Genomic DNA, 13,681 nt, shown 5'->3' with positions numbered 1-13,681 from the left:
TGGCGGCAGAGGTGGGTTTTAAGCAGCTTACGAAAGGCAAGGAGGGTGGGGGCAATTCTAATCTCTGGGGGGAGTTGGTTCCAGAGGGTCGGGGCCGCCACAGAGAAGGCTCTTCCCCTGGGTCCCGCCAAACGACATTGTTTGGTAGACGGGACCCGGAGAAGATCCACTCTGTGGGACCTAACTGGTCGCTGGGATTCGTGCAGTAGAAGGTGGTCCCTGAGGTAATCTGGTCCGGTGCCATGAAGGGCTTTATAGGTCATAACCAACACTTTGAATTGTGACCGGAAACTGATCAGCAACCTATGCAGACTGCGGAGTGTTGGAGTAACATGGGCATATCTGGGAAGCCCATGATTGCTCTCGCAGCTGCATTCTGCACGATCTGAAGTTTCCGAACACTTTTCAAAGGTAGCCCCATGTAGAGAGTGTTACAGTAGTCGAACCTCGAGGTGATGAGGGCATGAGTGACGGTGAGCAGTGACTCCCGGCCCAAATAGGGTCGCAACTGGTGCACCAGGCGAACCTGGGCGAACGCCCCCCTCGCCACAGCTGAAACATGTTTCTCTAATGTGAGCTGTGGATCGAGGAGGACGCCCAAGTTGCGAACTTTCTCTGAGGGGGTCAATGATTTCCCCCCCAGGGTAATGGACGGACAGATGGAATTGTCTTTGGGAGGCAGGACCCACAGCCACTCCGTCTTGTCTGGGTTGAATTTGAGTCCCAACAGCCTCCAGGCACCGGCACATCACTTCCACTGCTTCGTTGACTGGACATGGGGTGGAGATGTATAACTGGGTATCATCAGCATATTGATGATACCTCACCCCATGCCCTTGGATGATCTCGCCCAGCGGTTTCATGTAGATATTAAATAGCAGGGGGAAGAGGACCGACCCCTGAGGTACCCCACAAAGGAGAGACCTAGAGGTCGACCTCTGATCCCCCACTAACACCGACTGCGACCGATCGGAGAGGTAGGAGGAGAACCACTGAAGAACAGTGCGTAAGTCTAAGTGCTATCGGTCTTGTCTAAGTGCTATCGATCTTGTCTTTAAAAGGCAAGCAAGGGGCTATGGTGGCTCAAGTGGTAACACGCTGGGCCTGTGCACAACTGAGGTTGGCGGCTTGATTCCCGCGAGGGAATAAACAACGTAGTACCGGCATTCAGGCGTCCCGTGGGTAAAGATAACACCGCCTGTAAAAATTCCTTTCACAGAAGCAGCCGCCCATCTCAGCGATCCCTGGCTAACCTGTGCAATACATTAAAATAAATAAATTAAAATAAAAGGACGGCAGTTTTTATTTTTCCCTCTCCTGCTCTGCCTGTAACCAGGGGTGGGCTACTGTCCAGAGCCAGGGGGAACGCAGTGGGGTAGCAAAAATGGAGGTCCACCCCAGAGCACCCAATTTGCACTGAAAGATGTTGAAACAAAATGCATAAGCCACGCCCACAGTGTGGTAGTAAAGATTTTGGTAGCCCTTCACTGCCTATAACCCCTTTTCTGAGAATTTAAATGGGATCTCAGGGGATGCAGAGCTGTGATAGTTTGAGATTTATTCAATTCAATTCAATTCAATTCAATTTATTAGATTTGTATGCCACCCCTCTCCGAAGACTCGGGGCGGCTCACAACAGTAATAAAAACAGTATAACAATGGAACAAATCTAATAATAAAATATATAAAAACCTCAACAATTAAAAACCATACAGCACATACACATACACATCAAACATGAAATATAATAAGCCTGGGGGAGATGTCTTAGTTCCCCCATGCCTGGCGATATAGGTGGGTCTTAAGTAACTTGCGAAAGACAAGGAGGGTGGGGGCCATTCTAATCTCCGGGGGAAGTTGATTCTAGAGGGCCGGGGCCGCCACAGAGAAGGCTCTTCCCCTGGGGCCCACCAAACGACATTGTTTAGTCGACGGGACCCGGAGAAGGCCAACTCTGTGGGACCTTATCGGCCGCTGGGATTTGTGCGGTAGTTAACAGGGCTCAGCGTCTTACCATGATTCCATTATGCACGAACCCTCGTCGATATCGGGCAGGCCGAAGATGGGGATATTCCTCTGTGCTGGTCACCCGAATGTCCCAAACAGTTTTCCACGCTTCATAGAGCTGGGCGTGAACCGGATAAACCCCTGAGTGATGGGGGGCTACTGCATAGCCCATATCTGTGGGAATCCCATGTTCCAAAGCAAAATGTTTGCTCTATTTCTTCTTTTACCCAAGGTAATTATGAGACAAACAATACAGTTGGGAGGGACTGGATCACCTTGAGCATTTTGGAGAAGGGTGAGAGAAATGTTATGTAAGGAGAAAGTGGACCAGTGAACTGACAACAAGAGGGTAGATAAGTTTACTACAGGAATAAATCCATCTAGGTTTGGCTGGGCAACTATGACCCCTTTATGACCTGTGGACTTTAAATCTTAGACTTTCTAAGACAGCTGCAGAAAGGCCATGGTCGCCCACCCTGATCATAGATTATAACAGGGTTGCCAAACCTTTTTGGCATTGAGTGCGGAAATGAGAACGGGCCCGGAAATCGGAAGAGCAGCTTCCTGGCACGCACACCCAGGAACATCAGAGCCGGGGTGGCGCAGCAGGTAGAGTGCTGTACTGCAGGCCACTGAAGCTGACTGTAGATCTGTAGGTCAGCGGTTCAAATCTCATCACCGGCTCAAGGTTGACTCAGCCTTCCATCCTTCCGAGGTGGGTAAAATCCCAGCGACCAGTTAGGTCCCACAGAGTGGGTCTTCTCCGGGTCCCGTCAACCAAACAATGTCGTTTGGCAAGACCCAGGGGAAGAGCCTCCTCTGTGGCGGCCCCGGCCCTCTGGAACCAACTCCCCCCAGAGATTAGAATTGCCCCCGCCTCCTTGCCTTTCGTAAGCTGCTTAAAACCCACCTCTGCCGCCAGACATGGGGGAATTGAGATACATTTTCCCCCTAGGCCTTTAAAATTTTATGCATGGTATGTCTGTATGTATGATTGGTTTTTATATAATGGGTTTTAACTGTTTTTAGTATTGGATTATGCTGTTACTGTTGTTAGCCGCCCCGAGTCTGTGGAGAGGGGCAGCATACAAATCCAATAAATAAATGAATGAATGAATGAATGAATGAAAAAATAAAATAAAATAAAATAAAATAATAAAATAAAAATGAGGACCTGGATTGTGGGGGCAATATGCTGGCTCTGTTAAAAGGTGCTATTGCTAACATGTTGTAAGCCGCCCTGAGTCTAAGGAGAAGGGTGGCATAAAAATTGAATAAATAAAATAAATAAATAACATCAGAAACCAGAAGAGCAACTCCCCTGTGCGCATGTGCACACCGGGAACCCGAGCTTCCGGTTTTTGGCATGCACACTGGTCACCTGGTCTTCCAGTTTCTGCCACGCATGCATACGTGGAGACCAGCTAGTCAAAACTCAGCTTTCTGGTGCACCAGGGAGCTGCTCTTCCAGTTTCTGGTGCTCCCGCATACGCAAAGACCAGCCAGCCAGTGCACATGCGCAAGCCAGAACCCAGTGGATCTTCTCCGGGTCCCGTCAACCAAACAATGTCGCTTGGCGGGACCCACAGGAAGAGCCTTCTCTGTGGCAGCCCCGGCCCTCTGGAACCAACTCCCCCCAGAGATTAGAATTGCCCCCACCCTCCTTGCCTTTCGGAAGCTGCTTAAAACCCACCTCTGCCACCAGGCATGGGGGAACTGAGACACTCTTTCCCCCCTAGGCCTTTACAATTTTATGCATGGTATGTCTGTATGTATGATTGGTTTTTATATACAGTAGTACCCCTAGATACGAGCATAATTGGTTCCAAAAGGGAGCTTGTATCTCGAGGCAACTCGTATTCTGGAACAAATAACTTTCCCCCCCTCCGAGATAACCAAAAGCAAGGATTCTAACCAAAAGCAAGGATTCTTGCGCCACCTAGTGGACGCTCGGCTCGTATCCCGAATTTCAGCTCGGGAGTAGAACAGAAATGTCTCTCCCCTCCTGTTGTGGTTCAGCCTGGGACCCCTCCGGGAATGGCTGATTTGCTGTCGGTGTCCGGCTCAGAGGCTGAGGACCAGGAGGGGCAGACTGATGAAGAAGCTGAATCCCAGGCTGAAGATGAAGGACAGCCAGAGTTCCACCAGGGGGAGCTCTCCCCAGCAAGCAGCCTGGATTCCCTGGGGGAAGATGCTAGTGACTTCATAGATATGCGACAGAGGAGAGCTAACGAGAGAAGAACGCAATTGGCCAGATATTTCCAGCATTAGGGGTCGCAGCTGGGTTTGGGTGTGGTGCTTGGGAAAGGATAAAAGGCGGCCCCACCCTTCCTGGCTTGTGGAGTTTTATCTTGGAGATTCGTGAGACCTGTTTGTGAACTTTGGTGGCTACAATCCTGGTTTGTGCCTTGGACTCTTGAAACCTTGGGGGGGGGGTGCCAGCAAGAAGCTTTTGGAATTGACTGGACATCAGGACCCTGTTGTAAAGTATTGTAACCTGTCTGCTGTGAAGACAGGTTTTCCTTTGTGCTTATTTTTTCCTGCTATAAATTACTTTTGGATTTTACCAGAGTGTCTGGCTGTTTTTCAGTGGGTGTGGAGGTCTGGGAAAACCCAGACAGAACACCTCCTAGCTCGTATCTTCAAATACTCGCATGTAGAGCGGCTCGTATCTAGAGGTACTACTGTAATGGGTTTTTAACTGTTTTTAGTATTGGATTTTGTTATATACTGTTTTATTGCTGTTGTTAGCCGCCCCGAGTCTGCGGAGAGGGGCGGCATACAAATCCAATGAATAAAATAAATAAATAAAATAAATAAAAAGAGCAATGGGCAACGGCTGGTGTGCCTGGAGAGATGGGCTCTGCGTGCCATAAATTCACCATCACTGGATTATAAAATTGATTTTTTTCCCCATCGGAAACTGTATTTCATCCCCTGCTTTGTCTTGGTTTTCCCCAAGTACATTCACCACCGTCTGATCCACCTCACTCCAGCGGACTACGACGACTTTGTGAACGCCATCCGCAGCGCCCGGAGCGCCTTCTGCCTGACTCCGATGGGCATGATGCAGTTCAACGACATCCTACAGAACCTGAAACGCAGCAAGCAGACTAAGGACCTGTGGCAGCGGGTCTCCCTGGAGATGACCACCTTTTCACCCTGATGGCTCCCACCTTGCACCCTCCTTCCTTACGGGATCTTTTTAATTTTAGCTATTGGAAACCACTGATACAATGTATTTCTACCATGACATTCCTCGTCGCTGTGGCTGTGTTCTACTTCCCTTCCTCTCCTCCTCCCCAGCAAGTGAAGGCAAGGATACTGTGTGCGCGTGTGCGAGTGTGTGTGAGTGCGTGGGTGAGAGAGAGGGGGAGCTGGCTGATCATTGGTCAACAGTTTTAGTCTTTTTTTCCTGTCTTTATAAATGAACATCATTTCTGCCTTTCTCTCTCTCTTACTGGGTGTGTATGCATGCACGTTAGGGGTAGGCTCAAGCCTGTTTTCTTTATAATATTTATTTTGGCATTTATAAATATGTATACTACTTTCTATATGGTTCTTAAAATTTCAGCTGTTTTACCGGGCCAGGAGAAAGAGGCAGAGTTTGTTTCTGCTCATCCGGGTTCCTTCCTCCTTCCTGCCCTAGCGGGTCGCTCATCCAGTACAGCCTACCTGTTTGGATGGGCAGACGCACCAGCGGAAGCCTCGGCAAGCGCGGAACTGGCCGGTACGATGTCTTTGCTCTTAGACGGTGATCTAAGGGCCTCCTCATAAGACGGCATAGGAAATTCTCCCCCCAAGTGGCTCCGAATTGTACAGTCACGTTCCTCTGGATGAGATGTTAGCCCTCCTGTAATCAGTTTCTTACTCCTTGTTTCAGTTTCCCGATTAAAACCCTCATTTTCGTAGACCGACTCTTCTCCATATTTCTGTTCATCATGCCTGACATCATAAAACAAAGAACTAAGAGTGCCTTAGAGTAGGAAGGTCTAACCTATTTTTGCAAAGGACTGAAAAAAGTACCGAAACCTGGTCTTGTCCCAACGACCTTCGAACCATACAACCTCTTGCCACAAAGTAATAAGGAAACTTGGTTTTAAAGATAAGGAAGACTTTCATCTGCTGCTAGTTCACAAGCAACTGATATTCAGGCATATAAGCTGGAAGTCCCGTTCAGCTTTCATGGTTAATGGCTTTTGCTAGACACACATGTATTATTAAACGCCCACAACTTCATCCGGTGGTAGTTAATCCAGTAAACTTGGTTATGCATTTTGTGAACACCAAATTTTGCCTGACTTCAGTCTTTGCCGACCACTTTCCCTGGTTCAGCACAGCTTGGGAGAAGGCAAAATTTATTTACTTCATCCAGCTCACGTGGATTTTGTTAACCTTAAATTTCCTATAGTTGTGTGTTACCTGATGTGAACTAGTCGATGATTAAATATACGAGGACTAATCATATTAACTATTTAATTAAATAGTCTAAATTTACATTTAAATAAAGTTAAATGAAATTTAACGTGTCTCGGCCTCAGCCACTTTTTAGCCCTCAATCTGAAACAAAGTTGTGTGCTAGTAATGTTGGACTTCCTCTGATTAATTCTCAGCATTCTTTATATTACATGATGCTAGTGTTTCATACTGTTTTTCACTAACTAAAAAGGGGAAATAAACTTTGCATCCTAAAACTTGTTGGTTTCTTCCTCAGCTGTCATCTCGCTGCCAAATGGTTGGGCATCCTGATTTCTTTTCATCATGACGTAGTCAGCCGTTGTTGACTTACTTTAAACGTGACTGTTCTATCGAAGCAACAGTGCCTGGTCTCGGTTCTTTAATCCAGTCATTGTATTGTTTAATGTCAGCCTACAAAAAGACTCCAAAATTCCCCCAGCCAGCATACTAGGAGTTTGAAGTTCTCAGATTTCAAAGTTGCTGAGGTTGTGAAACACCCTTTTAGAACAATGTACTTGCTGGCAGGTGGGGTGGGAACATCTTTGAAAGTACAAGTTAAGACCTGGCGTAAATGCTGTGAAGATGGGATCCACGAACAAACACATGAGTGCACAATCTACTCTGAGGCTTCTGTTAGCCTGGAGCCAATACGCATTTGCAAAAGCAGGCAGCATTAACAATTCCAAAGTCAGTTTGTGTCATGATGTATTTCCCCAAAACACACAATGTTAGAAAACCAGCTATAGGCCATGGTGGTGCAGTATTGTAAGCTAATTATGCTGACTGCTAGCTGTTTTGCATCCCACTAGCTCAAGGTTGAATCTGCCTTCCATCCTTCCAAGGTTGGTAAAATGGGGACCCAGATTGCTGGGGGCAAATATGCTGACTCTGTAAATCACGTAGGGCTGTAAAGCACTGTGAAGCGATTGCCATTGGGAGAATGTGGCTATTCTAATGTTATTGCTGTTTGAAATTTAAGGACATTTAAATACCTTGCCAGCCTGACAAAGGGCTTTGAATAAACCCATTTAGCCAAATAAATCTTTAAAGCTGAGATGTGTATTATCCCTGGCAAGGTGAAAGGGTTATACAGTGTTCCCTCGATTTTCGCGGGTTCGAACTTCGCGAAAAGTCTATACCATGGTTTTTCAAAAATATTAATTAAAAAATACTTTGCGGTTTTTTCCCCTGCCTATACCATGTTTTTCCCCGCCCGATGACGTCATATGTCATCACCAAACTTTCGTCCACCTTTAATAAATATTTTTTAAAATAAACTTTAATAAAGAAACATGGTGAGTAATAATCTAAATGGTTGCTAAAGGAATGGGAAATTGCAATTTAGGGGTTTAAAGTGTTAAGGAATGGCTTGTGATACTATTCATAGCCAAAAATAGTGTACTGTATTTACTTCCGCATCTCTACTTCGCGGAAATTCAACTTTCGCGGGCGGTCTTGGAATGCATCCCCCGCGAAAATCGAGGGAACACTGTACTGTAGAACTCAAACTAATTTTTCTGCATTTTGGATTGTGCTGTATTTGAGCTAGGAAAAAGCATAGGCAAGTATTTGAAGATTTTGAATCACTCTATTATCTACCACTGGTTACCAGGTAATCACTTTACATCACTTTGCTAACACCAAGGTCTTCTCTCAAACACTTTTAGTAAGTGGCTGAGGTGCTTAGAGCTCATTTTGGTCTGACTGATGTTTAATGACAGAAGCATTAGTTCCTTGATTGCAATTTGCCTACTGGCTACTTATCAGGATGGTGCACTAAGGAACTATCTTCAGCCACAAGGGGCTTAAAATATTGCTGTCACTAGGATTTTTTCCAGTATGTAGTTTTGCATATAGCAACATACCTTATTCTTTTAAAGAGTTTGTGCATTAACAGAAGTATTTGTCCATTGTGCTTTTAATTCTTTTTTTTTTTTGGAAATGAGATCAAATACGAACTTGAAGTAGAGATAAACCAGAGAGCTTAAAGTATCATAGACCTTGGCTAGGACCAATACAGTGGTACCTCTACTTACGAACTTAATTTTTCCCGTGACCAGGTTCTTAAGTAGAAAAGTTTGTAAGAAGAAGCAATTTTTCCCATAGGAATCAATGTAAAAGCAAATAATGTGTGTGATTGGAGGAACCACAGGGAGGGTGAAGGCCGTTTCCTCCCAGGACATTCCTAGAGAGGCTCCATGAAGGCTTCTCTCCGCCTTTTCCGCCCTGTTTCCTCCCAGAAGATTCCTAGAGAGGCCCCACAGACGTTTCTCCCCGCCTTTTCCAGCCCTGTTTCCTCCCAGGTGATTCCTAGAGGCCCCACATAGGCTTCTCCTTGCCTTTTCCAGTTTCAGTTTCGGAGGCTAAGGCTTGTAAGTAGAAAATGGTTCTTGAGAAGAGGGGGGGGGGGGAAATCTTGAACACCCGGTTCTTATCTAGAAAATTTCGTAAGTACAGTGGTACCTCATGATACGAACCCCTCGTCATACGAACTTTTCAAGATACGAACCCAGGGTTCGGAATTTTTTTGCCTCTTCTTACGAACTTTTTTCACCTTACGAACCTGCCACCGGCCGCTGGGATGCCCCACCTCCAGACTTGAGTTCCTCCCAGTTTTTTCCCACCCTGTCCTGCCCCATTCTCCCCTCTGGATCTCCGTGGGTTTCCTCCATTTTTCTGCACTCTTTCCTTCCCCATTCTCCCCTCTGGATCTCCATGGGTTTCCTCCGTTTTTCTGCACTCTTTCCTGCCCCATTCTCCCCTCTGGATCTCCATGGATTTCCTCCGTTTTTCTGCACTCTTTCCTGCCCCATTCTCCCCTCTGGATCTCCATGGGTTTCCTCCGTTTTTCTGCACTCTTTCCTTCCCCATTCTCCCCTCTGGATCTCCATGGGTTTCCTCCATTTTTCTCCACTCTTTCCTGCCCCATTCTCCCCTCTGGATCTCCATGGGTTTCCTCCGTTTTTCTCCACTCTTTCCTGCCTCATTCTCCCCTCTGGATCTCCATGGGTTTCCTCCGTTTTTCTCCACTCTTTCCTGCCTCATTCTCCCCTCTGGATCTCCATGGGTTTCCCTCCCCCCACTCCGTTCGCCTCAGCTTCGTCTGCCGGCAGCTTTTTTAAAAAAAAGCCTTAATGGTTTGGATTTTCCTAATCGGCTTGCACGCATTATTGGCTTTTCCATTGATTCCTATGGGAAACATTGTTTCATCTTACGAACTTTTCACCTTACGAACCTCGTCCTGGAACCAATTAAGTTCGTAAGATGAGGTATTACTGTAGAGGCGTTTGTAGATAGAGGCACTGCTGTACTTTTTTCTAACCAGGAGCTGTAGTGGAATATCCAGCTTTAACCACTCTATTCAGATAGAATATCCTCTAAATCAACCCAATTACAGTTGACAATTCCTTATGTACATTTGACATAAAATGTATTAGGCTGAAGAAGCTTATAGGACAATAGGCAGATCATGGTTGCCCTTTTTGTTGTCTTAAATTTTAGTATTTGTATACCACGATTGCTGAAGATAAACAGGGACAGAATACAATCAGCGATAGAATCACTGCCTTCCATTTTTTTTCAGGCTTAAAATATATAAAACCAATTAGATAAGGAACCCAACACCCAGATATTATCATTCTCCATAATGACCACCTTTATATCTGTCCAAAAGACTATGTTAAAAAGTTCTACCATGTTTCCTTAATGGTATAATAATTAAAGAATTATTTTACAGTTGCAATATTGTAGTACAGTGTTCCCTCGATTTTCGCGGGTTCGAACTTCGCGAAACGTCTATACCACGGTTTTTCAAAAATATTAATTAAAAAATACTTTGCGGTGTTTCCCCCTATACCACGGTTTTTCCTGCCCGATGATGTCATATGTCATTGCCAAACTTTCGTCTGCCTTTAAAAAACATTTTTATAATAAACTTTAATAAATAAACATGGTAATAATCTAAATGGTTGCTAAGGGAATGGGAAATTGCAATTTAGGGGTTTAAAGTGTTAAGGGAAGGCTTGGGATACTGTTCATAGGCAAAAATAGTGTATTTACTTCCGCATCTCTACTTCGCGGAAATTCGAATTTCGCGGGCGGTCTCGGAACGCATCCCCGCGAAAATCGAGGGAACACTGTACGTCTAATGATTCTTGAAGGCAAAGTTTTGTTTGATTCTTTAATATATTTGGCTACTGTATTTATGTTCCAGTATTTGGTTCCTAATTTTATTGTGCCCATGATTAATAGATCTATGCAAGCATCTATCAGAGTGGTTGACAAGGGCAGCAATGATTTTGGCCTATGGAACTTTATTGGAACTGTACTTCATTGGGGGACTCCCTCGGTATCAAATTGGCGCTTTTCTCAAACATAAAGTCTGTGCTGACGTTAGAAGGGATGGGGAAAGAATTCCATGTACCTGTCAAGTTAAGCAAATTAGAGGAAAAAAAATAAGGGAATCACAATTTTATTGCACTCAACCTTTAATCGATCTATGCAGGCATTTGCAATTTGTTTATGTTCCTCCCAAAGCCCTCAGGTAGCCTCTTAGAAGTTTTAATAAAACTTTATTCAAAGCTTTTCAAGCAAGTTTGCCTTCTGAAATGTTTCCGAAAAGAGGCAATCATAATAGTGGTGATTTCAGCATCTTGGCCAAGTAGGCAGTTGGTCCTTATGAATGGATCTTTCTTATCTAACTTTGTATAGAAATGATATCCGTGGAAAAGCATACGTGTCAGTTGAACTAAGGAGTCCTCGCTGCTCTCAGAGCTTGGTTGTTTGCTGGCTAGGCGGTTAATCAGTGCTAGCGAGTGTGGGGTTTACATAGAGTAAGATAAAGCCGATATTAAAGAAGCAAATGAACTGACCATCTTTTCCAGCAGCCATCACCCAGATAAGCAGGAATTAACACCAGACAAACAATCAAGAAGAAAACAATAATTAAGGAACTACCAAGGAGAAAATCACACTCCCACCAACACCGGCAGGGCAAACTACTGTATAAGGACCAAACCGTACACTCCCTAGCACTGATTATGTCTAGTTGGGTAATGAAAAAGTTCAGGGAGCACCAAGGAATCCATAAAATTATCCATTACACAAATGTCTCTCTCATCCTGTTAAGTTGTGCAGATCTAATTTCAGTGCCGAATTAAGTTTCTGCCACATGCTGCCTGACTTTCTGGTAAAGCCTATCCTTTTCCATAGGTAGGTCCAATCCTTTCCATTAAAGCCTTGAAACTGTTTGTCTTGTCCTATATGGGGAAAATAAGATTTCTCAGGCTATCGTCTAAATACACTGCTCAAAAAACCGGAACTCTCAAATAACATCCTAGATCTGAATGAATGAAATACAGTGATACCTTGTCTTACAAGCTTAATTGGTTCCGGGACGAGGTTCATAAGGTGAAAGGTTTGTAAGACGAAACAATGTTTCCCATAGGAATCAATGGAAAAGCAATTAATGCGTGCAAGCCCAAAATTCACCCCTTTTGCCTCGAAACCCCACCTCTGGACCTCTGTGTTTTTGCGATGCTGCGATTTCACTGAGGTTTCCCTTGCCGGGAAACACCACCTCTGGACTACTGTTGCTAGCGAAGCACTCGTTTTTGCACTGCTGGGATTCCCCTGCAGCATCACAAAAACACGGAAGTCTGGAGGTGGGGTTTCCCATGGAGGGGAGCCTCAGGGGAATCCCAGCAGCGCAAAAATGGGTGCTTCAATGGCAACGGAAGTCCGGAGGCAGGGCATCCCAGCAGCGGCGGTGGGTTTGTAAGGTGAAAATAGTTTGTAAGAAGAGGCAAAAAAATCTTAAACCCCGAGTTTGTATCTCGAAAAGTTTGTATGACGAGGTGTTTGTAAGATGAGGTATCACTGTATTCTCATTGAATACTTTGTTCTGTACAAATGTGCTGACAACAAAATGAAATTGATTGTCAATCAGTGTTGCTTCCTAAGTGGACAGTTTGATTTCACAGAAGTTTGTTTGACTTGGGAGTTATATTCTGTTGTTTAAGTGTTCCCTTTATCCTTTTGAGCAGTATAGATAGTAAGTGGTATTTGCTTTTTTTTTTTTTTACGCTGCCTGTTGGCTCTGTCAATTTTCCAAGGAACACACTTCTCCATCGGCCAAATGTCTTTCATCCAAACTAACCACATTGATAATAAAGTCCCTGACTGCATAGATGTCAAGTCCAGAGCAAAGCTGTGGTTATATTGTTCTACCTGACCACCAGGCTCCCACAGGTAAGCTTTCTATTTGTCATCCACCTGTGTCCCGAAGATCATAAACAGCTTCCCTGTAACTGACTATTCAAGCAGTTTAAACCCCATTGCAAAAATCCTCTTCTCAGAACTAGGATTTGTGTCTGAATGCAGCTGCTTTTTCTGTGAAGGATCGAATGTGGACATTGGAAGAATGCCCAGCCCTTTCTCCAGGCATTTGAAGTCGTGTATATAGAAGAAAGGAGCAATCCAAGTCACTGAAAATGCAAGCCAGGTGTTCCAAGTCAGTTCTGGTTGTGTCGTGGAGAAACCTTCCTAAAAGCAGCACAGTGGTAGAACCTAGAAATTAGATGGGCTCGGCCTCTTCCAGCTCTGAAATCTACATTTGTTTGATTTGCTGCTGCAAATATGGGGAACTGTTTAGCCCAGGCTACAAACAGTAGTTTGTAGCTCCTGTTATTTTTACAATATTAAATAGAAACCATTTATCTTTGTGTGATTCGTCATCAACCTTACCTTACCTTTGATATTTGACTAGGACATTCCAATTAACGTTTAAACTAGCCATTCTGGAAATGTCTTTGATTCTTTTGCAAATAGCTGTGCAGTGCCTTGGAGTGAATGGCAAAAGGGCATCAGCCATCTCCATTCCCAGAAATACCCAGCTGCCTTCTGTAGCTGTAGCCCAATCCCAGGAAAAGGCCTACGTGGTTTAAGTGTTTCGGATTTTGAAGTGCTTCAAAATCTGACACTCAAGTGCTGAACACAATGTAGACTTGGCCTCTTTTGCAATTGGTGTTACACCCACGTTTTCTCCTGTAATGTTCATGGACTTGAGCTGAATACTATGTGTTACTTTTCCTCTTGTAATGTGTCCTTGACCTTCCACTTCACTCCTTCTTTAGAAGTTTCTTCTCTTGGAATTCACATGGGCATCACAGTAGGTCCTTAAGCTTTGAATCTCTTAGCAGCTTCCAATCAGGCTTAA

At 44.7% G+C, this 13,681-nt stretch overlaps 1 protein-coding gene across 4 annotated transcripts in view; it reads left to right on the top strand.

Annotated features, from left to right (window-relative positions):
* Positions 1 to 6,701, top strand: part of ZSWIM8 (zinc finger SWIM-type containing 8) — a 113,940-nt gene extending 107,239 nt beyond the window's left edge. For all 4 annotated transcript variants that reach the window (XM_070752099.1, XM_070752098.1, XM_070752097.1 and 1 more), the window contains one exon: positions 4,970 to 6,701. In XM_070752099.1, the coding sequence (XP_070608200.1) occupies positions 4,970 to 5,173 (204 nt within the window). In that variant the 3' untranslated portion in view covers positions 5,174 to 6,701. The remainder of the gene's footprint in view (positions 1 to 4,969) is intronic.
* Positions 6,702 to 13,681: the final 6,980 nt, after the last annotated feature.

Source organism: Erythrolamprus reginae, chromosome 5 (genome assembly GCF_031021105.1).
Source record: "Erythrolamprus reginae isolate rEryReg1 chromosome 5, rEryReg1.hap1, whole genome shotgun sequence".
Classification (NCBI taxonomy): Eukaryota; Metazoa; Chordata; class Lepidosauria; order Squamata; family Dipsadidae; genus Erythrolamprus; species Erythrolamprus reginae.
Note: the sequence above shows the minus strand (reverse complement) of the source record. Positions and strands in the feature narration are given on the sequence as shown.